The 24,376-nt window shown below is 36.4% G+C and overlaps 1 protein-coding gene and 1 long non-coding RNA gene across 2 annotated transcripts in view; one reads left to right on the top strand and one right to left on the bottom strand.

Annotated features, from left to right (window-relative positions):
• LOC128660595 (uncharacterized) overlaps positions 1-23,019 on the bottom strand; it is a 44,108-nt gene extending 21,089 nt beyond the window's left edge. Inside the window, exon 1 of the long non-coding RNA XR_008402558.1 lies at positions 22,937-23,019. This is a non-coding gene — a long non-coding RNA (uncharacterized LOC128660595). The remainder of the gene's footprint in view (positions 1-22,936) is intronic.
• Positions 21,624-24,376, top strand: part of TENT4A (terminal nucleotidyltransferase 4A) — a 190,900-nt gene continuing 188,147 nt past the window's right edge. Inside the window, exons 1-2 of the mRNA XM_053714520.1 lie at positions 21,624-21,782; positions 22,246-23,613. Of these exons, the coding sequence (XP_053570495.1) occupies positions 22,757-23,613 (857 nt within the window). The 5' untranslated portion in view covers positions 21,624-21,782; positions 22,246-22,756. The remainder of the gene's footprint in view (positions 21,783-22,245; positions 23,614-24,376) is intronic.

Below are 24,376 nucleotides of genomic sequence, written 5' to 3'. Positions count from 1 at the left end.
ATGATGCAATTAGATCCATTAAACTAGTAGACACGTATTACTTTCTATACGCCAACAAACAGATGCTGGCAAGCAAATTCCAAAATATAACGAGAGCCACTAACATTCCACAGATTCAGAATAAAAATGGTATTATCACTAATAACCTACAAGAAATTGCATATGAATTTGCTGACTATTATCAGACACATCAAACTGACTTCCTAATATTAAAGAATTCCCTAAAGATTGCAGCTTCCTACATCTTCAAGAAGAAGAATTACATAGTCTATATGTCCCAGTTACCTCTGAAGAGGTTCAACTCACAATTAAAATGTTAAAATTTAATAATAAAAACACCAGGTGGTTTTTCAGGAGCTTTTTATAAATCTTTATAAATCTTAATCAGACATTCTCACTGCACCTTTAGTATGTTATTTTAATTCCATAATGGAAGGTACTGAGATACCTAAATAACTCCTTTCAGCAAGAATATCTGTAATTCCCAAACCTGTCAAAAATAAACAACTGTAAAAATTACCGCCCCATCTCCCTAATAAATCAAGATTGCAAACTTTTTACTAAAATTTTAGCATACAGGCTAAATCCTTTTCTTGTTCGGGTGATACATTCAGACCAGGTAGAGATTGTGCAAACCAGAGAATTCCAGGATAACATCAGGAGCATTATTGACTTAATTTTGCCTCACATAAACAGATGCCTTCTCTGTTTCTCTCTTTGGATGCAGAGAATGCTGATTGGACCTATTTGATAGCAGTTCTTGAGGAAGTGTGTATTTTAGGCAACTTTCTAAAAGCTATTGCTTTTATTTATTCTATCCCAACAATTTTCATCAGAGTAGTTGGATATCAATCTGAAACAATAGAAATTTGCAACGGCACTCGGCAGGAATGTCCACTGTCCACATTAATGTTTGCCTAATGTATCAAACCCTTAGCAGCAGCCATCAGAAAACGGCTGCTTTCTAAACTTTGATGAATGAAAGAGCCACTGTTTTTAAGAGTATTTTTAAAAAACGGGCTTTCATTCATCAAAGTTTACCTTCACTTTAATTTTAGCATTTTCTGTGAGTTTACCAAAGTGAGAGAAATAATTGGTAATTCTGGCAGCTTGCATAATGAAAATGGTAGTAGTAATGAAAACCACAAACCCCCTAAGCTGAATATGAAGTCACAAGACTGCAAACTGTACTGGACTGGAATGGAGCCTTTGATAGTACAATATATTACAACAATCAAAGCCTAGATTACAAAGTTGTTCAAACATGGAACCTTTATAAGAAATTTTCTCACACTCATCACTGAAAATGAATATTCATATTTACAGCTGCAATACATTAAAGGGGCATTCTAATCAAGAATGTTTATTGTTTAAAATGATAGATAATGTCTTAATTACCCAATCCCCAGCTTTGCATAACCAACACTATTATATTAATATACTTTTTACCTCTGTGATTACCTTGTATCTAAGCCTCTGCAGACTGCCTGCTTATTTAAGTTCTTTTGACAGACTTGCATTTTAGCCAATTAGTGTCCTCTCATAAGTAACTCCACAGGTGTGAGGACAATGTTATCTATATGGCACACCTGAACTAATGCCCTGTAGCTGTGAAAACTGTCAAATGCCTTGAGATTAAAGGCAGGATTCAAGGGTTTAGAAATTAGCATATGAGCCTACCTAGGTTTAACTTTTAACTAAGAATACCAAGAGAACAAAGCAAATGTGATGATAAATGTGAATTGGAAAGTTGTTTAAAATTGCATGCCCTATATGAATCTTAATTTTGACTAAACTGTCCCTTTAAGGAATTGTAGTTTTTATTATGAGCATGTTACTTATGTGTCCTCATAGTTATATATCACCTTCTGCATAACTCTAATGTATTATTTTTATGGAATTAGACAACGGGTCCAAGATACAAACCCTAAACTGAAACAACTATCTGCTGCCTTTCCATACCTTCTGAATACAATTTGTAAAGTGCTAAATTATGAATGGCACGCTAACTGTAGCATATAAGGTCTCAAGTGTTAGAAAAAAAGGACTGCTGAGGGCTTTAGCATAGAGATACATACATACACATGTCTAAATATGTACAGTATATGTGTGTGTCCATTTATATATATGTATATATATATATATATATATATATACATGTTTATATGTGTGTACATATGTATGTATGTATTCATATGTGTATATATGTATATATGTGTATTTACAGACATAAATACACATATAAATACCTAAGTACATATGTACACATATATAGGGGTAGATTTAACAAGCAGTGGATCCTGCTTTCTACCCCCAGCATTTCAGGCTCGCCTGAAACGGAAGTTAAGAAACAGCGGTCATAAGACGGCTGCTCCTTAACTTCTCCACCACCTAAAAGGATATGATCGGGATGATTGACACCCCCTGCTAGCGATTGATTGACAGGGGGCGGCATTCTCTGAAAAATGGCCAAGAAATCATAAATTATATATAAATGAAATAAGCAGGTCCCGCACTCTCCGCTGTGAAAACACAAACTTCTTTAATTGAACTGTGACGTTCCGGGGTAGTTAGCCCCTTCCTCAGACAGATAACGGTTACAGTATATATGTGTGTGTGTGCGTGCATTGGAGTCTTTTGCACTCAAGTAACTGAAAACATGAAAAATCATTTTTATGAAATATTCATATTTCATAAAGTGTTTAACTGTGACTGTACTGTAAATATTTCATATTCTTCACATAGGGGAATGGGGAATATGTTCTAAGTTTTTTAAATAGGTATGTGTTTGATTAAAATTAAAATTTTTGTTTTATTCTATAAATTACTGACAAAATTTCTCCCAAATTCCAAATAAAAATAATAAATAAAAATGGCCTTTGCGCGCGGAATGGCAGGTCTACCGTATTACAAGTGACGGGGGTACAGCTATACCGCAAGCATTTTAGTCTGTGCCGTAACTCTCTATTCCGCACTCAAAAAATGGCTTTTGAGTGTGGAATTTTCATTGTGCCCCTATTACAGGTTGTGCGGTCCCGCTATAACGATAGTGTTATATCTTATACCGCCGTGATCCATTCCTTGATCAGAGACCATTAGTTATGGATTTTGCCAAGCAAAAATGTTTCAAAGTACACTAACACCCATAAACTACCTATTAACCTCTAAACCGTCAGCCCCCTGCATCACAAATACTGTATTAAACCTATTAACCTATTGACCGCTAATCCGCTGGCCACCCACATCGCAACTACTAAACTAAACCTATTAACACCTAAACTGCCACCCCCCCCCCCACATTGCGAAACACTAAATTAAACTATAAACCCCTAAACCTAACACCCCCTAGCTTTAAATTAAACTTACAATATAACTACCATAAAATTAAAAAAAAACTTACGTGTGAAATAAAAAAAAACTAAGCTAAAGCTATACAAAAACCTAACATTACTATTTTAAAAACTGAAATAAACGAAAAAATAAAAAACCTAAGTTACAAATTTATAAAATTTTACCAAAAAAACAAACACTAAAATTACAAAAAATAAAAAAAATAACATTACCAAAAAAACTAAAAAATTCAAATCAGACAATAGGATGAGAGCTGCTTAAATCCTATTGGCTGATTTGAACAGCGAATAGGATTTAAGCAGCTCTTATCCTATTGGCTGATTTGACATTTTCAGCCAATAGGAATGCAACGGTACCCCGATATAAAAGGGGTACCTTGCATTCAAGCTTCAGTGTGTGGCGGACGATAGCAGGTGAGGTTGTGGTGTGTGTGATTGGTTTAACACAATTGCAAAGAGGCAGCCTTCAAGAAGGTGTTAGAAATGATCATATGAGCCATCCTAGGTTTTGCTTTCAACTAAGAATACCAAGAGAACAAAGCAAGTGTTTAAATTAAATCTGAAAGTAGTTTGAAATAACATGTCCTATTTGAAAGAAGAAGGTTTTCTTTGGACTTGACTGTCCCTTTATATATTTTGGCATCAGTGCCAAGCTGTGTTAGCATTAGAATAAATTACACTTCAGTGGGTTCTAAAGAGATGAAGGTAATCCAATTGAAAGTAAATAAGCAAGTATATGTCCACAATGTGATAAAGTACCTACAAGCTCAATCCATTTGACTATTTCAAATACTCAAATAAACCTTAAAAAAGCAATATCATAGTATACTGTCCCTTTAACCTTGAGATGCTGCTTAAATGTATGTGTTTGTTAAGGCTTCCAGGGAGTTACGTTGGTTTTTTAGTCAGTGCAAGGGCTCCTGCGCCTGCAATTTGTGGCGAGGTGAGAATGGAGTAGATTTTCTGAAATCTGCGCGCGTAAGTCCTTACGCTGTATATTGAATACCAAACTGCGTGTGTTTTGTATGTCAGTCTATGGGTAAAAATAATACGGGCGAAGGCAGAAATATACGTGCATAAGTTGTATGCTATGCCGTATTTGTGATACCAAACCCGCTCAAAATTTGGCGTCGCCGGCTTTTGCGGGCGACGCTGCATATCGGATCGGGCCCCTAATATATATGTGTTAAGTTTATTTTATTTTTTTAGTGTTATGTTTTTCTGGAGTTAACCACAAGACACAAGACTCAACCCTTAAAGTGAATGTCAATTTTGATGAATTAGTGCCCGTTTTTTAATAAACCTATTAAAAACAAGGGCACTTTAATTCATCAAAATTGACATTTCACTAGTTTTCTTCAAAACTTACCTTTCTTTCATGTAATTGGCAAGAGTCCATGAGCTAGTGACGTATGGGATATACAATCCTACCAGGAGGGGCAAAGTTTCCCAAACCTCAAAATGCCTATAAATACACCCCTTACCACATCCACAATTCAGTTTTACAAACTTTGCCTCCTATGGAGGTAGAGAAGTAAGTTTGTGCTAATATTTCTACGTTGATATGCGCTTCTCAGCATTTTGAAGCCCGATTCCTCTCGAGTACAGTGAATGTCAGAGAGATATGAAGGGAGTATCACCTATTGAATGCAATGGATTTCCTCACGGGAGATCTATTTCATAGGTTCTCTGTTATCGGTCGTAGAGATTCATCTCCTACCTCCCTTTTCAGATCGACGATATACTCTCATATTCCATTTCCTCTACTGATAACCGTTTCAGTACTGGTTTGGCTATCTGCTATATGTGGATGGGTGTCTTTTGGTAAGTATGTTTTCATTACTTAAGACACTCTCAGCTATGGTTTGGGACTTTATGTATTTATATAAAGTTCTAAATATATGTATTGTACTTATATTTGCTATGATTTAGGGTTCAGTATATTTCCTTTTGCCAGTTTCATATCTGGGAAATGCATTTTTTAGGAAAAAAAAAATTCTTACCTGGGGTATAGTCTTTTTTCAATTGACTGTCATTTCAAATTCGCGGGCAGAATTAGGCTTGCAAGGGCCCAAAATGCCAAAGTATATTGCGTCATTTTTTGCACAAGATTTTTTTGGCGCAAAGTTACGTTCGATGACGCAAATTTGTCATTTCCGGCGTCTTTGTCGACGCCAAGTCCTTTCACAAGGTTGTGTCTTCAATGACGCGAGTGTGTCATTTCTGGATGTTGTTAGCGCCAAAAAAAAGTTCTCTGTTTGTTTGTGCGTCATACTTGGCGCCAAATATTTTCATTATTTTAAACCCCATTCCTATATGCCTCTTGCCTTTTTTCTCTATCAGAGGGCTATGCTGTTTGCATTTTTTCCCATTCCTGAAACTGCCATATAAGGAAATTGATAATTTTGCTTTATATATTGTTTTTTTTCTCTTACATTTGCAAGATGTCTCAATCTGATCCTGTCTCAGAAATCACTGTTGGAACCCTGTGACTGATAACAGTTCTACCAAAGCTAAGAACATTTGTTGTAATCTTGTGGAGATTATATCTCCAGCTGTGGTTTGCAATAAGTTGTCATGATAAACTTTTACATGCAGAGAATGTGTCCATCAGTAATAGTACATTGCCTGTTGCTGTTCTTTTAACATCTAATGTACAAGATATACCTGTGAATTTATAAGAATTTATTGCTGATTCTATTCAAAGGGCTTTGTCTGCCATTCCGCCTTCTAATAAATGTAAAGGTCTTTTAAAACTTCTCATAAGGTTGATAAAGTTTCAAATGACCGACAACATACTGAATTATCCTCCTCTGATGAGGATCTATCTGATTCAGAAGATCCTTCCTCAGATATTGACACTCACAAATCTACTTATTTATTTAAAATGGAGTACATTTGTTTTTTGTTAAAGAAGTGTTGATTATTTTGGATATTGAGGAGACTAGTCCTCTTGATATTAAATCGTATTAAACATTTAAATTCTGTTTATAAACCTCCTGTGGTTATTCCAGAGGATTTTCCAGTTCCTGATGCTATTTCTGATATAATTTCTAAGGAATGGGATAGGCCTGGTACTTCTTTTATTCCTTCTTAAAGTTTTAAAAAAAAAAGAATTGTATCCTTTGCCAGCAGTTACTTTGGAGTTTTGGGAAAAGATCCCCAAAGTTGATGGGGCTATCTCTACTCTTGCTTAGCGTACTACTATTCCTATGGAAGATAGTACTTCTTTTTTAAGATCCTTTAGATAGGAAACTTGAATCTTATCTAAAGAAAGCCTATTTATATTCGGGTCATCTTCTCAGGCCTGCATTTTCTTTGGCTGATGTTGCAGCTGCATCAACTTTTTGGTTGGAAATTAGCGCAACAAGAATTGGATTATGATTTGTTTAGCATTGTTCGCTTGCTTCAACATGCTAATCAGTTTATTTGTGATGCCATTTTGTTCATCAAAATTGATGTTAAATCTATGCCTTTAGCTATTTTAGCTAGAAGAGCTTTGTGGCTTAAATCTTGGAATACTGACATGACTTATAAGTCCAGATTGCTATCTCTCTTTTTCCAAGGTAATAAGTTATTTGGTTCTCAGTTGAATTTGATTATCTCAACTGTTACTGGGGGAAGGGAGTTTTTTGCCTTAGGATAAGACTTAAGGGTAAATCTAAAGCTTCTAACCGTGTTTGTTCCTTTCGACTAAATAAGGAACAGAAACCTATTCCTTTCCCCAAGGAATCTGTTTCCAATTGGAAATTTTCTTCAAATTGGATCAAATGCAAGCCTTTTAAGGAACCAAAGCCAGCCCCTAAGTCCGCATGTAGGTGCGGCCCTCGTTCCAGCTCAGCTGGTAGGGGGCAGATTAAGATTTCTCAGGGGTACCGAATAGGATTCAAAGTAAGACCTCCTGTGAAAAGATATTTTATCTCACGCATTCCAGCAAATCCAGTAAGTGTGTTTCAGACCTGGAGTTTCAGGGGTAATCACGCCAGTTCCGTTTAAGGAACAGGGTTTGGGGTTTTATTCAAATCTATTCATTGTCCTAAAGAAAGGAAATTCATTCAGACCAGTTCTGGATCTGAAATTTTTTTGAATCATTATGTAAGAGTACCTAACTTTCAAAATGGTGATTATAAGGACTATTCTGCCTTTTGTCTTACAGGGTGCATATCTTCATATTCTGATTCATCCAGTTCATTTTCAGTTTCTGAGATTCTCTTTTCTAGACAAGCTTTACCAATTTGCTCTTCCTTTTGGCCTAGCGACAGCTCTAAGAATCTTTTCTAAGGTTCTTGATGCCCTACTCTCTGTAATCAGAGAGCGGAACATTGCGGTGTTTCCTTATTTGGACAATTTCTTGGTATTAGCTCAGTCTTTATATTCTGCAGAATCTTACACAAATCAACTAGTGTTGTTTCTTTGAAAACATGGTTGGAGGATCAATTTACTAAAAAGTTATTTGATTCCTCAGACAAGGGTCACCTTTTTAGGTTTCCAGATAGATTCAGTGTCCATGACTCTGTCTCTAACAGACAATAGACATTTTGAAATGGTTGCAGCCTGTCGGAAACCTTCAGTCTCAGTCATTCCCTTCAGTAGCTATGTGCATGGAAGTTTTAGGTGTCTCGACTGCAGCATCGGACGCAATCCCCTTTTGCTCATTTTCATATTAGACCTTTCCAGCTTTGTGTGCTGAACCAATGGTGCAGGTTTTTTTTCAAGGATATCACAATTTATATCCTTAAATCCCAATGTTCGACTATCTCTGGCTTAGTGGTTAAATCATCATCGTATAGTTCTAGGGGCCTCTTTTGTTCGTCCAACATGGACTGTGATTTCAACAGATGCAAGTCAGGTTGGGGAGTTGTTTGGGGATCTCTGACAGTGCAAGGGGTTTGGAAATCTCAAGAGGCGAGATTACCAATCAATATTTTGGAACTCTGTGCGATTTTCAGGGCTCTTCATATTTGGCCTCTGTTGAAGAGAGAACCATTAATTTGTTTTCAGACAGACAAAATCACAACTGTGGCATTTGTCAATCATCAGGATGGGACTCATAGTCCTTAAGCTATGAAAGAAGTATCCCGGATACTTGCTTGGGCGGATTCCAGCTCCTGTTCTGTGGTTCATATCCCAGGTATAGACAATTGGGAAGCAGATTATTTCAGCCATCAGATTTTACATCCGGGGGATGTTCAGGCTTTGGTTCATATCAAGCTTGTCATTAAATCAATCTCTCCTTTTTGGAGTTTTAATTTGGTTTTAAAGGCTTTACAGGCTCCTCCATTTGAGCCTATGCATTATTTGGACATTTAAATACTTTCTTGGAAAGTGTTGTTTCTTTTGGCCATCTCTTCTGCTAGAAGAGTTTCAGAATTGTTTGCTCTCTCTTGTGAATCTCCTTTCTGATTTTTTCATCAGGATAAGGCAGTTTTGCGGATTTCATTTAAATTTTTATCTAAGGTTGTGAATTCTAACATTAATAGAGAAATTGTTGTCCTTTCCTTGTGTCCTAATCCTAATAATTCTTTGGAGAGTTCCTTACATTCTTTGGATGTGGTGAGAGCTCTGAAATATTATGTTGAAGCTACTTAAGATTTCAGGAAGACTTCTAGTCTATTTGTTATCCTTTCTGGTTCCAGGAAAGGTCAGAAGGCTTCAGCCGTTTCTTTGGCATTGTGGTTAAAGCTTTTAACTCATCATCACGCTTATTTGGAGTTGGGTCAGGCCCCGCCTCAGAGAATTACAGCTCATTCTACTAGGTCAGTCTCCACTTCATGGGCTTTTAAGAATGAAGCTTCATTTGATCAGATTTGCAAAGCAGCAACTTGGTCTTCTTTGCATACATTTACTAAATTCTACCATTTTGATGTATTTGCTTCTTCGAAAGCATTTTTGGTAGAAAACTTCTTTAGGCAGCTGTTTCAGTTTGATTCTTCTGCTTATGATTTAAGCTTTTTCCTTTCATTTATGAGAATAAACTTATTTTTGGGTTGTGGATTAATTTTTTTTCAGCGAAATGGCTGTTTTTATTTTATCCCTCCCTCTCTAGTGACTCTTGCGTGGAGTTCCACTTCTTGGGTATTGCTATCCCATACGTCACTAGCTCATGGACTCTTGCCAATTACATGAAAAAAAACAAAATGTATGTAAGAACTTACGTGATAAATTAATTTCTTTCATATTGGCAAGAGTCCATGAGGCCCACCCCTTTTTTTATGGTGGTTAGGATTTTTTTGTATAAAGCACAATTATTTCCAAATTCCTTTGTTGATGCTTTTTACTCCTTTCTTTTTCAGCCCACTACTTGGCTATTCGTTAAACTTAATTGTGGGTGTGGTGAGGGGTGTATTTATAGGCATTTTGAGGTTTGGGAAACTTTTTCCCTCCTGGTAGGATTGTATATCCCACACGTCACTAGCTCATGGACTCTTGCCGATATGAAAGAAATTAATTTATCAGGTAAGTTCTTACAAAAATTATGTTTTTAATCCTGGCAGACGCTCCAGCGATTCCCCCGGCCGTCGGAAGCCTCTGCGACGTCAGAAATGAAGAATCTGGCTTCCTCCAATCAGGGCTCCCCCCCCCGGGGGAATCTTGGCCTGATGCAACGCCGTGATTGGAGGAAGCCGGATTTGTCATTTTGGACCTGCGAAGACGGCTTGCGACGGGCGGAGGAAGTGCTGTAGCGGCTGCCAGGATTAAAAGGTACGTTTTTGAAGAAAACAAGTGAAATGTTGATTTTGATTAATTAAAGTGCCCTTGTTTTTAATAGGATTATTAAAAAAGGGCACTAATTCATTAAAATGGACCTTCACTTTAAAGAGGCAGTCTTGTCAAAATTAAACTTTCATGTTTTCATGCCTGAGTGCATTGAACAGTTTTTCACAGCTAGTTCATGTGTGCTATTTAGATAACATTATGCTAATGCCCATTGAGTTACTTATGAGAGGGCACTGATTGGCTAAATATAAGTCTGTCACAAGAACTGAAATAAGGGGGCAGTGTGCAGAGGCTTAGATACAAGGTAATCACAGAGGTGGAAAGTATATTAACATAACAGTGTTGGTTATGCAAAACTGGGGAATGGGTAATAAAGGGATTATCTATCTTTTTAAACATTAAAAATTCTGGAGTAGACTGTCCCTTTAAACTGGGACAACTACCTGCTGCCCTTCCACAATCTCTGGATACTACTCGGATAATTCTTGAAAGGTATTTTTTCTGTTTTAATGCAAACCTCAACCATACCTCTGCCCTGAGGGTCAGGCTTCCAAATAGCCATCAACAGTTCATTGCTTTACTAAGCATTCAAGTACTTCCGTTTTTCATGCAAATCACTCTGTGCCTGCCAGCTGAGCTCCCACAAATGTAAACACTCTATGCTTCCATTAATTATATATCCTTATGAAATGAACAACTTGCTGAACTTGTTAAATTACTTACATTGCCAACATTTATATAATTAAAAAAAAATGTCATTTGATTGTTTCCTGAGCTTCAAGTAACTTACAAATGCAGTGATTATTCTTTAACTATCTTTGCTATGTTGGACTTGGAAATATTTTAAAAAGCAGATTCTCCATAGTTATCATTTCATGCCAGTGAAATAAAGCTGCTAAGCTCTAAGAAATACGAATAACCAATTGTAATGTTCAAAATTTAATTGTAAAAAAAGCCTTCCTGTGTTCCATTGTTTAAGTTTTTTGGGGGGCATTAAAGAATCACAAATAAAAACAAGTCAAAATGAATTATTTAAAAAATAATAAAAAATGTTCTACAGTAGGAATGTGTGTGTGTATATATATATATATATATATATATATATATATATATATATATATATATGTGTGTGTGTGTGTGTGCGTTTGTATGTGTGCATGTATGTATGTGTATATATGTTCACTCAGGCTATGATTACAGATCATCAAAAACGCATAAGATGTTTTCTTGACTGTATGCACTTTTTTTTTATTTTATTTTTTTATACTTTTTATACAACAAAAACAAAGCAAAACATCGTAAATTAAAAATAAGCTACCTGAGAATGTAGCAGTGTACAGATTACCATATCAACAAAAGACGCCTCGCAGGGCTGTCTACAAAACAACAAAAAAACAAAAAAAGGAGCCCCCACCACCCCCCTCTTTCCCTCGCTCCCACACCCCCAATCTAAGTCTGCATTAATGATCTAGGGTTTTCTATAAGATTTGGAAATTCATTTGTAATCGCCTGAATTATTACTTCTGATTCTCTGAAAGGATATAATAAACAAATTTGTTCATCTTCCAAAGTGACTGGATAAACTTTTTCCATTTATTGATAAAACGCTTGACCTGAGATTCTGATTGAATCGCTGTATCATATTGTTCCACTATCAGATGGCGTTTAATTTTATTAATATGCATTCCATTAGGTTAGGGCTTTTTTTGCTTTCCAATGTTTCAAAATTAATGACCTCCCTATCAATATAATTGTGTTTATAAATTTAAAGTTGACCTGACACCTAGGTGTTTGAAACATAAAAACAATATCCTCTCTCTCTAATTTAATCTCTATTTTATTAATTTTATTTAACCAGTAGTTAAGTTTACACCAATTTTTTTTAATTTTTGGACAGCTCCAGATACAATGTTCTAGGTCTGCCAAAGGCAAATTACATTTATCACATTTATTTATTGATGTTTTATCCCACTTTGATGTCTCACCTGTAAATTCTTTATTTGAGATTCCAAATTCATTTTTTAGTTCTTGGAAAGCCTTACAACCCTTAGTTTCATTATCTCTTAATAGATATAAAAATACTATCCCCCTGGTTTTCCAGTTCTCAAATACTTTAGAGTCTATAGCTGGTATAAACTCTGGATTCCCACTTATTGTCAAATATTTTGAATATCTGGGGTTGATTTTTAATATATGTAATAATTTTTGCCATGCATAGATCACATTTTTTATCGTTTTTAGGCTTTTAATTTTTTCTGGCAATTTTTCCCTACAATGAACAAGAGCTTTCAATGCATATGGGGCGACTAACTGTTCTTCTACTTTCTTTAACGCATAATAGTCCACTTCTGTCAGCCATTCCAGTACGAATTTCCCCATACATACTAAATTTTAAATTTCTAAATCTGGAAATGCTAGGCCTCCCCCTGATTTAAGAAGCATCAAATTTTGAAGGGAAAGGGCTCTGCGTTTTTCACCCCATTGAAATTTTCTGCAATTTTGTTTAAACCTTCTGATATCCTTAGGTTTAATAAAAATCGGTAGATTTTGTAAAAGATACAAAATTTTCAGGAATAACACCATTTTTATTAAATTAATTTTACCTGAAAGGGACAGTGGGAAATTGGCCCATCTTATCAGATCTTTACTAATTTTTGTCCATACTTGGGGAAAATTTATTGAATACCACTTATCTGGGTCCCTGGCGAGTACAATACCTAGATATTTTATTTTTTCCTTTGCTTCTTTGAAGGGTATATTCCTACAACTGTCTTTCCGTTTGTATAACCACAAAATTTCAGATTTATTTATATTGACTTTATACCCCGAAAACCTACCAAATTTTTCTAATATCTGGATTAAAATAGGAATATTTTTCTTTGTATCTTTTATGAAGACTAGCAGATCGTCTGCATATAACAATAGAGTAACTCTCTTTTTCCCTAGCCAAACTCCCTCAATTTCCTTCCTAAGAAGGATGGAGAGGGGTTCAATAGCCAAGTTAAATAAATATGGCGATAAAGGGCATCCTTGCCTGGTCCCTTTTTGCAATGTGAAACTGGGTGTTATATTTCTATTTACTACAATTGTGGCCCTTGGCTCTTTATAGATCAACTGGACCAATCTGAGGAAGGGACCTGAAATCTCATTTTTTTCTATTGTTGTGAATAGATGATCTCAAGTAATCATATCAAAAGCTTTTTCTGCATCGATAGAAGTGATTGCCACATCTACCTGCTTCTTATTTTAAATTTTTTTAGTATGATTCCAATAGTGGTCGATTACTAATTGTCAGGTAATGTTAAATTAGGAAAAAGCAGTATCATGTGGCACACTTGTTAAAGAGCCTAAATAGCTGTACCGTAGGTTAGCACGAGGTTTATAGGTATTTTAAAGTATAACTTTTATTATAAATAGAGCTAAAAAAATTAATATATATATATATATATATATATATACAAAAAGATTATTTTAAATTAAGAGCATAAATGTAGCTGAAGAAAAAAGGGGATGACCATATATAGTGTATTAACTCTGTACCATCATGTCAATCCTATTCAACTAGAACACACTGTGTCATAGGATGTTAGCAACAAAATTAAATTGTAGAGTGTAATAGCACTTGGACACCAATAGGGGTAGCAACATTGGGACTAAACAGTAAAAAGCTACATAAGATATATTGGGATACTTGATTAAGTGATAAAATCAGTTAAAAAAATGTAAATTAGGGTTGGTTCCAAAAGAAACTGCCCTATAGTGAAGATAATAGTGGACTTGCTTCTTTTGTGAGCAAATACAATGAAAAAGGTGTTTCCCAAAAATTGGGATGGAAATGTTCACAAAATTTTTTTTTTTCTATTTGTACACAGTAACCCTGGTGTACATTAACAATATATTAGAATCATATAAAGAACAGTGTCAGTGTTGTGTTATTAGACACTAGTAGGGTTTGGAAAATGCTTGAGCCAGATATACTGGCAACTCTTTAATCAAAACAAATTGTGTAAGTTTATGTCAGGCTACCACCAGGATTATCTGTTAGTTAGGTAAATACTATAGGTACCAGGGACACCAGTATAGATTATTAGTGATGTTAAAACATAATTTAGATGGTTCTAGGAATATACAATGGTGCCTAAGGCACAGAAACCTGCTACTACCAAAAAATTATTGTTAATTTACTAGTACATATAACTGTGCAAAGAGCACATAATCATCAAATCGTTTAGGTAGTAGGTAATGTAAATTAGTTCCAGAAGTACGTAATTCCGTATATGAAACAACCACAAATACTTTCTATAAGGTGCTAGTTTTAGCGGTGCATACAGCACATTAGATTTCTATTTTGAATTTAAAGGTCTTTGACAAAGCAGCTGGCGAAACGCGTGTCAGGCGTTCGCACTGCTTCTTTTGTGATTTTGTTAAAAAATAGCATACTTATGGTATAAAACTTAAATTTTGTTGACCTTGTTATTTAGTTGGTAAAACGCATGGGGAAACCAGGGTTACTTTAAACTTTGTAAAATAATCGCTCTAGTGGCTGATCGATAATAGCAGCACCATACGCTTCCACAATGCTGCACCTAATTTAAAAACTTCATAATTGATTTATAACATGCTGTGTGCATCGCTTAATCTAGCTATAAAAAGTTAGCAATTATTCTGGTGTTAACCAATCAATAACAGCATTATATGCTCCCACATTGTTGCACCAGACTTCTAAACTTTTAAAAGGATATTTAATGTGCTGTGTACATCGCTAAATCCAGCATTTAACAGGAAGCTAACTGCTCTGGTGTCTGACAGAAACCATTAGCATGAGATGCCTCCACACTGCTGCACTAGACCTTTAAATTACAAAATAGAAATCTAATGTGCTGTATGCACCGCTAAAACTAGCACCTTATAGAAAGTATTTGTGGTTGTTTCATATACGGAATTACGTACTTCTGGAACTAATTTACATTACCTACTACCTAAACGATTTGATGATTATGTGCTCTTTGCACAGTTATATGTACTAGTAAATTAACAATAATTTTTTGGTAGTAGCAGGTTTCTGTGCCTTAGGCACCATTGTATATTCCTAGAACCATCTAAATTATGTTTTAACATCACTAATAATCTATACTGGTGTCCCTGGTACCTATAGTATTTACCTAACTAACAGATAATCCTGGTGGTAGCCTGACATAAACTTACACCATTTATTGTTTTGATTAAAGAGTTGCCAGTCTATCTGGCTCAAGCATTTTCCAAACCCTACTAGTGTCTAATAACACAACACTGACACTGTTCTTTATATGATTCTAATATATTGTTAATGTACACCAGGGTTACTGTGTACAAATAGAAACTTTTTGTGAACATTTCCATCCCAATTTGTGGGAAACACCTTTTTCATTGTATTTGCTCACAAAAGAAGCAAGTCCACTATTATCTTCACTATAGGGCAGTTTCTTTTGGAACCAACCCTAATTTACAATTTTTTAACTGATTATATCACTTAATCAAGTATCCCAATATATCTGATGTAGCTTTTTACTGTTTAGTCCCAATGTTGCTACCCCTATTGGTGTCCAAGTGCTATTACACTCTACAATTTAATTTTGTTGCTAACATCCTATGACACAGTGTGTTCTAGTTGAATAGGATTGATATGATGGTACAGAGTTAATACACTATATATGGTCATCCCTTTTTTTCTTCAGCTACATTTATGCTCTTAATTTAAAATAATCTTTTTGTGTATATATATATTCATTTTTTTAGCTCTATTTATAATAAAAGTTATACTTTAAAATACCTATAAACCTTGTGCTAACCTACGGTACAGCTATTTAGGCTCTTTAACAAGTGTGCCACATGATACTTCTTTTTCCTAATTTAACATTACCTGACATATACCGGTATCAGGCACTGCCCTACTGTGATACGTAGGATTATCCATTAAGGATCCTAAGAGCCTAATACTCGTTCCCACCTTCAATTGCCTCTAACAAGGGGAATTCTTGCTCTCGATTACTAATTGTACCTTCCTCAGATTGGTTGTCGAGCTTCTGTTTGGCATAAAGCCCACTTGGTCCTTATGTATTAAGGAACCCATCACTTTCTTAAGTCTCTGTGCAATTACACTCATGAATATTTTATAATCATTATTTAGTAACGAGATGGGTCTATATGACCCTATCTCTTCTGGGTCCTTTTCTTTTTTAAGCACTAATGAAATTACTGAGGTAGTAACATTTTTAGACTGCATCTTATTCTTTATATATATCATGTTGAATAAACTTTCTAATGTTGGGGTTATTTCCTCAGTTATTAGTTTATATAGTTCTATTGGTAGCTGATCAGGCCCTGGTGATTTATTTGTTGCTGTGCTATCTATTGCTTTTTTTATTTCTTCTTGTGTTATTGGTTTATTTAGTTCTTCTAATCCTTCTCTATCTATTACCGGTAGTCTAATTTTGTCACAAAATTCTGCTTTATCTTGATGGTTAATTGTATCGGCAGTATATAATTTTTTAAAATATTCATAAATTATTTTATTTATTTCCTCCATATTTGTTGTTCTACCATTTCCCCCTTTAATTGCCTCTATGGCTCGTTTTTTCTTCTTTAACTTAACCAAATTTGCTAAAAATTTCCCTGCTCTTCCGCTATGTCTGTAAAAGAATGCTCTAGTTCTTAGTTCTTCTTGCCTTAATTTTTGGTTGAGGGAAATTTCTCTTACCTGTTTGGCTTTCATATATTTTTCCCAGAGGGTTCTAGAAGTGTCACTTAAATAAGCATTATAGCAATTACGCACTTGCCCTGCTAGTTGAAGCTCCTTCTGTTGTGTGACTCTTTTATTTTTAACTAAATACGCTTTTACTTCCCCTCTAATAACAGCTTTAAAGGCTTCCCAAAATATTTCATGTTTATTTTCATAATCTTTATTTAACCTCTTAAGGACATATGACGGAATTATTCCGTCATAAAACAATTGAGCAAACTGAAAGCTGTGTCCTTAAAGGGTTAAATAACAATAATCATTCCATTTCCTTTTAATCCACCCCCTAAAATGCATATTGGGGCAAAGATATGTAGGGAAGAAGAATTTAGTAGGATCCATTTTAAATTTACTTAGCTGAAATAAGGGAAATAATGGCATGGTCAGATATAATGTCATTAATGTCTGTCCTTATGTCTATGCCCAGAAGATTTTCGGATATCAGAAAGGTATCAATTCTAGACATAGTTTTATGACTATGTGATATGTATGTGTAACATTGTGCATCGGGATTCTGTAACCTCCAAACATCTTTAAGTCTAAGATTGCTACATAAATCCTTTAGAAGCTTGCGCCTAGATTACGAGTCTTGCATTAGCCTTAAAAAGCAGCGTTGAGGGGTCCCAACGCTGCTTTTTAACACCCGCTGGTATTACGAGTCTGGCAGGTACAGGTGTACCGCTCACTTTTTTTCCGCGACTCGAGCATACCACAAATCCACTTACGTCAATTGCATATCCTATCTTTTCAATGGGATTTGCCTAACTCCGGTATTACGAGTCTTGGAAAAAGTGAGCGGTACACCCTCTCCTGTCAAGACTGATACCGCATTTAAAAATCAGTAGTTAAGAGTTTTATTGGCTAACGCCGTAACATAATACTCTTAACTAAAGTGCTAAAAAGTACACTAACATAAACTACCTATTAACCCCTAAACCGAGCCCCCCCCCCCCACATTGCAAACACTTAAATAAAATGTTTAACCCCTAATCTGCCGACCGGACATCCCCGCCACTGTAATAAATATATTAACCCCTAAACCGCCGCACTCCCGCCTCGCAAACACCAATCAGCCAATAGAATGCGAGCTCAATCCTATTGGCTGATTGGATCAGCCAATAGGATTGAAGTTCAATCCTATTGGCTGATTGCATCAGCCAATAGGATTTTTTCTACCTTAATTCCGATTGGCTGATAGAATTCTATCAGCCAATCAGAACTGAAGGGACGCCATCTTGGATGACGTCACTTAAAGGTACCGTCATTTAGTGTTAGTCGTCAGATGGCTTGAAGATGCTCCGCGTCGGATGGCTTGAAGATGGACCCGCTCCGCTCCGGATGGATGAAGATAGAAGATGCCGTCTGGATGAAGACTTCTGCCCATCTAGAGGTCCTCTTCTGCCCGGATGAAGACTTCTGGCTGTCTGGAGGACCACTTCTGTACGGTTGGGTGAAAACGTCTCAAGGTAGGGTGATCTTCAAGGGGTTAGTGTTAGGTTTTATTAAGGGGGGATTGGGTGGCTTTTAGAGTAGGGTTGGGTGTGTGGGTGGTGGGTTGTAATGTTGGGGGGGGTATTGTATTTTCTTTTACATGTAAAAGAGCTGATTACTTTGGGGCAATGCCCAGCAAAAAGCCCTTTTAAGGGCTATTTGTAATTTAGTATAGGGTAGCGATTTTTATTATTTTGGGTTTTTTTTTAATTTTATTAGGGGGATTAGATTAGGTGTAATTAGTTTAAAAAATTTTAATTATTTTTTTATTTTCTGTAATTTAGTGGGGTTTTTTTTGTACTCTAGTTTATTTAATTGTATTTAGTTTAGGGATTTAATTTAATTATAGTGTAGTGTTAGGTGTAATTGTAACTTAGGTTAGGTTTTATTTTACAGGTAAATTTGTACTTATTTTAGCTAGGTAGTTATTAAATAGTTAATAACTATTTAATAACTATTGTACCTAGTTAAAATAAATATAAAGTTGCCTGTAAAATAAAAATAAACCCTAAGATAGATACAAATGTAACTATTAGTTATATTGTAGCTATCTTAGGGTTTATTTTATAGGTAAGTATTTATTTTTAAATAGGATTAATTTATTTAATTGTAGTAATTTTATTAAGATTATTTAAAATTATATTTAAATTAGGGGGGGTGTTAGGGTTAGGATTAGACTTAGATTTAGGGGTTAATAACTTTAGTATAGTGGGGGCGACGTTGGGGGCGGCAGATTAGGGGTTAATAATTGTAGTTAGGTTGCGGCGAAGTTGGGGGCGACAGAGTAGGGGTTAATAAATATAATGTAGGGTTCGGCGATGTTGGGGTCAGCAGATTAGGGGTTCATAGGTATAATGTAGGTGGCGGCGGTGTCCGGAGCGGCAGATTAGGGGTTAATACTATAATGCAGGTGTCGGCGATGTCGGGGGTGGCAGATTAGGGGTTAATAAGTGTAAGATTAGGGGTGTTTAGACTCAGGGTTCATGTTAGGGTGTTAGGTGTAGACGTAAAATGTATTTTCCCATAGGAAACAATGGGGCTGCGTTAGGAGCTGAACGCTGTTTTTTTGCAGGTGTTAGTTTTTTTTTCAGCCAGCTCAGCCCCATTGTTTCCTATGGGGAAATCATGCACGAGCACATTTAGCCACCTTACCGCTGACTTAAGCAGCGCTGGTATTGAGTTGAGATGTGGAGCTAAATTTTGCTCTCCGCTCACTTTTTTGAGGCTAACGCCGGGTTTAGAAAAACCTGTAATACCAGCGTTGTCTTAAGTGAGCGGTGAGAAAAAAATGCTCGTTAGCACCGCAAGCCTTACCGACAAAAACTCGTAATCTAGCCGTTAGTTTCTTGTTTGCTACTTCTGTTTGGTGGTGTTTTTAATCTATCTAGCTTTGGATACATTACCATATTTAAATCTCCTGCTAAAATTATATTCTCTGTATTGTAGTTTAATAATTTAGCTTGTATGCTATTCCAGAAAAGTTTATCTAATTTATTGGGACCATAGATATTGCATAATATTAATACTCTTTCTTTTATTTTAATCTGTAGAATTATGAATCTTCCCGGCGTTAGCCCAGAAAGCTCTTAACTACAGCCTTTCCATGGGCGGTAGGAGTTTTGTCGGTAGAGTTGTAACGCTCACTTCAGCCAAGACTCTAAATTCCGGCGTTAGGAAGATCCCATTGAAAAGATAGGATACGCAATTGGCGTAAGGGGATCTGCGGTATGGAAAAGTTGCGGCTTGAAAGTGAGCGTTAGACCTTTACCTACACGACTCTAAATACCAGCGGGCGGACAAAAGCAGTGTTAGGACTCCTTAACCCTGCTTTTGGCAGCTACTGCAGAACTCTAAATCTAGGCGTAAATCTTTTATATGTACATATTTTGCAGAATTTTTACCTACTTACCACTGCGACGATAAGTGCAGCTCCCCCGCCCGCCATATTGTCAAATTGATTGACAGATGACAATTTGTAAAAAAACGAATTATTATTTCCCCCGGGGATTTCAGCCCCTTTGCGTAAACGTCATGGCCCGGGGGGAAACAAGGATTGGTTCTTTTACAAATCGTCATCTGCCAATAAATTTAACAAAATGGCAAACGGGATTGCTGCGCTTATCGTTGCAGCGGTTAATAGGTAAAAATTCTTCAAAATATACACAAATAAAAGATTTTAATGAATTAAACCCTTGTTAATTTTTAAAAGTCTATCCAATGCCGTGGGGCAATAATTAGTAACTTGACATTCACTTTGAGTCATGAGGCTAGGTAACTGATTCCCTTGTTTAAAAATAGCACATAACCACAATAGTCTGAGGTAATTTAATGTGAAATCACATTTTTTTTTTTAAATATATCAGTCAGTGATAGCCTAGCATAAATAATTTGTCAAATTTATATCCGTATACTTATGCTCTTAAAATTGTCCTCGGTCCTGGCTTTTATTTAGAACTACGGGTGCAAGTGAAAATATTTTTCAACAAAAAGTATTGTCAGTTCATATTTTCCCCAAGGAGCGAAGGCCAAATGTTCATTTTCACACAAACACACACACAAAAACTCTCTTTATGTAATGTAATTATCAGAGCTTAGTTCCTGCAAATTATGCAATGCATTCATTTACAAAAAAAAAACGAAAAAAAACACTCCCTTTTTACTGTGCTACTAGAGTGATGCGTAGTGATTTTAATGATATTTTTTAACTGTGAAAACTAACATTTAAAAGAAAAAAGTTTTCTTCATCCGCTCTCGGAAGCTTGCCCTGTAATAGTACAGAATACAGTATTACATGTTATACAGGTCTCGGACTATCAAGTATGCGAAATCGTTGAAAAATACCAATAAACTCCCTGTTTTATGTTTGCCTAATTTATTATGGTCTTTAAAGGGCTCAAAAGCGAAACGGTAAATAACACAAATGTGTCAAGTAAATAAGTACAAATATAGAGCAGGAAAGTGAAACAAGATTTGATACCAATCCCCATAAAGAAGCCTGACAAGGCCAGAGAGAGAGAGAAGGAAGGAACTGAAGAGGTTTGGTGGGAGTGGGCCAGATTGCATTAAGCTACGCCCCATTACTCGTTGCCTAGACAGCGAGTAGGCTGTGAGAGTTTAAATGGTGCTGCGCGTGCGCGATGGACCAATTCTACGGCCGTTTTTTTTTTTATACTAACGTTTCTCCTCCTCTTACATGAGCTTTAGCCGTGCGCCCTGTGTGTGATGCCTGTAAGCTGATAGAGAGCTGTCGCGCGAGTTACTCAGTCCGTGTGTCTGCCACAGGACAGTCCCGCACCAAGTGACTAAAACCGTAGTTCATGAAGGGCTACTGTGTGTGAGCGAGCCCTGCTTGTTTTAAGGCTTATTCTCGCCGCGCACGTGTGTTGAGAAGGATAAGTTTCTGGTGCAGCCTTCATCTTTGCGACTACTATATTCATTATCTCTTGCAGGTTTGTTTAAATTAATAACGTTATTTGTATTTTATGCATGCTTGCACTAGCTATAACGCAAAATAATAGAACAATATTAATAAACACAGGTGTTCGCTCTTATGTAGCGTATAAATGCATAACCACTTCAACTATTATGGGTTTTAGAAGTTGGGGAAACTGACCCTTATTTTCTGAATAAAACTACTTCTGGCTAATGCGACGTTTGTCGTCTTCCCCTCAGTGTATACATCTATGCCACGTCCCTGTCATCTACAGTAAATGCCCATATGTTTTACCTATTCTTAGACATGTTTTGTGGTGTTATGCATTGTAATGGCGAGTCACACTTGAGTTGTCCTCTGCTTCTACTTGTCAGCATATGCGTTAAATAAAATACGTTCATTCACTATGTTAATATTATATAACCGGCTTGTTACATGTGTGTCTGCTGCTGTGTAAAACACTCCCCTTTTCCCTGCAGATGGAGCCCAGCCCTGGCTGTCACAACCTCCTCCTCCTGACCAGTTTAATCTCGGCCTCCTAATTATAGAGAAAAACCATGAGAAACGAGAGTTGAGCTGTCACCCGGTCACCTTTATAATCCAGATATCTGCATTTTAACTTGGAGTATCCTGTGCTTCCCTTTTACAGACAACAGACCTGAGGGACTTTGCCGGCCTCCTCCCACTCCAGCAACATCTGTACACTGTGTGAATTTATTAGCAGCTGCCAGTCTCTAATGCATATGTTATTTAAGGCAGTACATTCAACTATACAGTAAACTGTTATGCCCTTTAAATTCTGTTTGCACTTATATTAGTTGCTAACTTGCAGATCTTTCCCACTTGTACTGTACATTCATACAGTGTCTCAAAGTATCTTTAAGGATTTCTTTGTTAACTCTAATATTTGTTGTGCAACCTTTGTACTACTAAGCAGCTTAATATTAAAACCAACAAAACTAATTTCTGACAGTCTTCCTAGCTTCTTGCATGGATCCCCGTGTAGCGTGGATTCAGCCGGAGCAGAAAGGCCCTGCTAATGCCCTTTGGATGCAGATTTGGGAGACCTCACAGGGGCTGCGAGAGAAGCAGCCAAGACTCAATCATTCTGGAGTACATGCAAATTGTGGAAATACAAACATGTTAAATCCCCCTCATTACCCACCTTACCTGTGCTTGAACACCTTAGCTTTAAACAAACATAACCTTGGTCAAACTAGTACTGCTTCTCGACCTAGTACCCCTTGTTCTTCATCATCTGCGTCTGACCAGGAACAAGATGCTGTTCCTGTGGTTGCCGGATGTGCGCTTCCTCCTTCCTCCTCACAATCCTTTGACAACACAAGTGGAGCTCGTACTCTGAGACTTAAGAAAAACCCTTCCGTCTCATCATCTTGTTCTTCGTCTTCTGAATTTGGTTCAGAAAACCAAAGGTGCTCTTCTCCTGGCATTGGAGATGTGTGTCCTCTGCAAAGTAACACTTCAAATACTGATACAGGGACTCTGCAATCAAACTTTCTCTACAATGAGGAAAATAGGCTCAATAATTTGAATAATCTGCATTCAAATAAATGTAGCACTAGTAATAGGACAAGTTGTCGTGTTAATAGGCCACATCCTAGTGAGCTACACCATCAACGCCTCCATCATATGGCTAGCTATGATTTACATCAGTACCACCCAGGCCGAAGGAAAAGAGAAAATAAGGCTAGCACCTATGGTATAAACTATTTAATGGCTGAAGGCATACATAAAGGGAATGGGCCTTGGACTGATGATAGACTTCCTCTACAACATGCAACAGGCACTCCGTGGAAAAATAGAAAATACAACCCAGGCATAAAGGGGTAAGGGATTTTGGTAGTCCTTGTGCTTATTTATGAATATAACCATGTATAAGCAGTTGTTCGGTTCCAAATTATAGTGGCATAAAATGTATAATGAAAATGTTCTATTATGTTATATGCAACCAACAGTTCTATACTTAAATTGATAGTCTAATCCAGATTTTTATTGTTTAAAAAGATAATCCATTTATTACCCATTCCCCAGTTATGCATAACAAAAACTGCTATGTTAATAGACTTTTTACCTCAGATTACCTTGTATCTAAGATTCTAAAGACTGCCCCTTATTTCAGTTCTTTTGACAGGCTTGCAGTTTAGTCATTCAGTGCTGACTCATAAATAACTGAGTGAGCACAATGTTATCTATATGGCACACATGAGCTATTACAGTCTAACTGAAAAACTGTCAAAATGCCTACCTAGGTTTAACCTTCAAGGAATCCCAACGAAACAGCAAATTTAATGATACAAGTCAATTGGGACGTTGTTGAAAATTGCATGCTATATCTGAATCATGAAAGTTTAATTTTGACTAGCCTGTCCCTTTAAATACTGAGTCAAAGTGATTGTAAAGTTATGCAATTTAAGATATCAAAAATTAATTTTTAACAGGTGCACTTTCATTCATGAAATTTCTTAGATGGTTCCTTAGTAAAATAATTAGTTTAGTTACGGCAAACATCCCACCGTTCCTCCGTCCGCATCTCATACTGTATTTAGTTGATCGATGACAAATGTGGCTTCATCCAATCCTTGTGTACCC

This window comes from Bombina bombina, chromosome 5 (genome assembly GCF_027579735.1).
Source record: "Bombina bombina isolate aBomBom1 chromosome 5, aBomBom1.pri, whole genome shotgun sequence".
In the NCBI taxonomy this organism is placed as follows: Eukaryota; Metazoa; Chordata; class Amphibia; order Anura; family Bombinatoridae; genus Bombina; species Bombina bombina.
The sequence above is the reverse complement of the archived record's forward strand: the minus strand, read 5'-3'. Positions and strand labels throughout refer to the sequence as shown.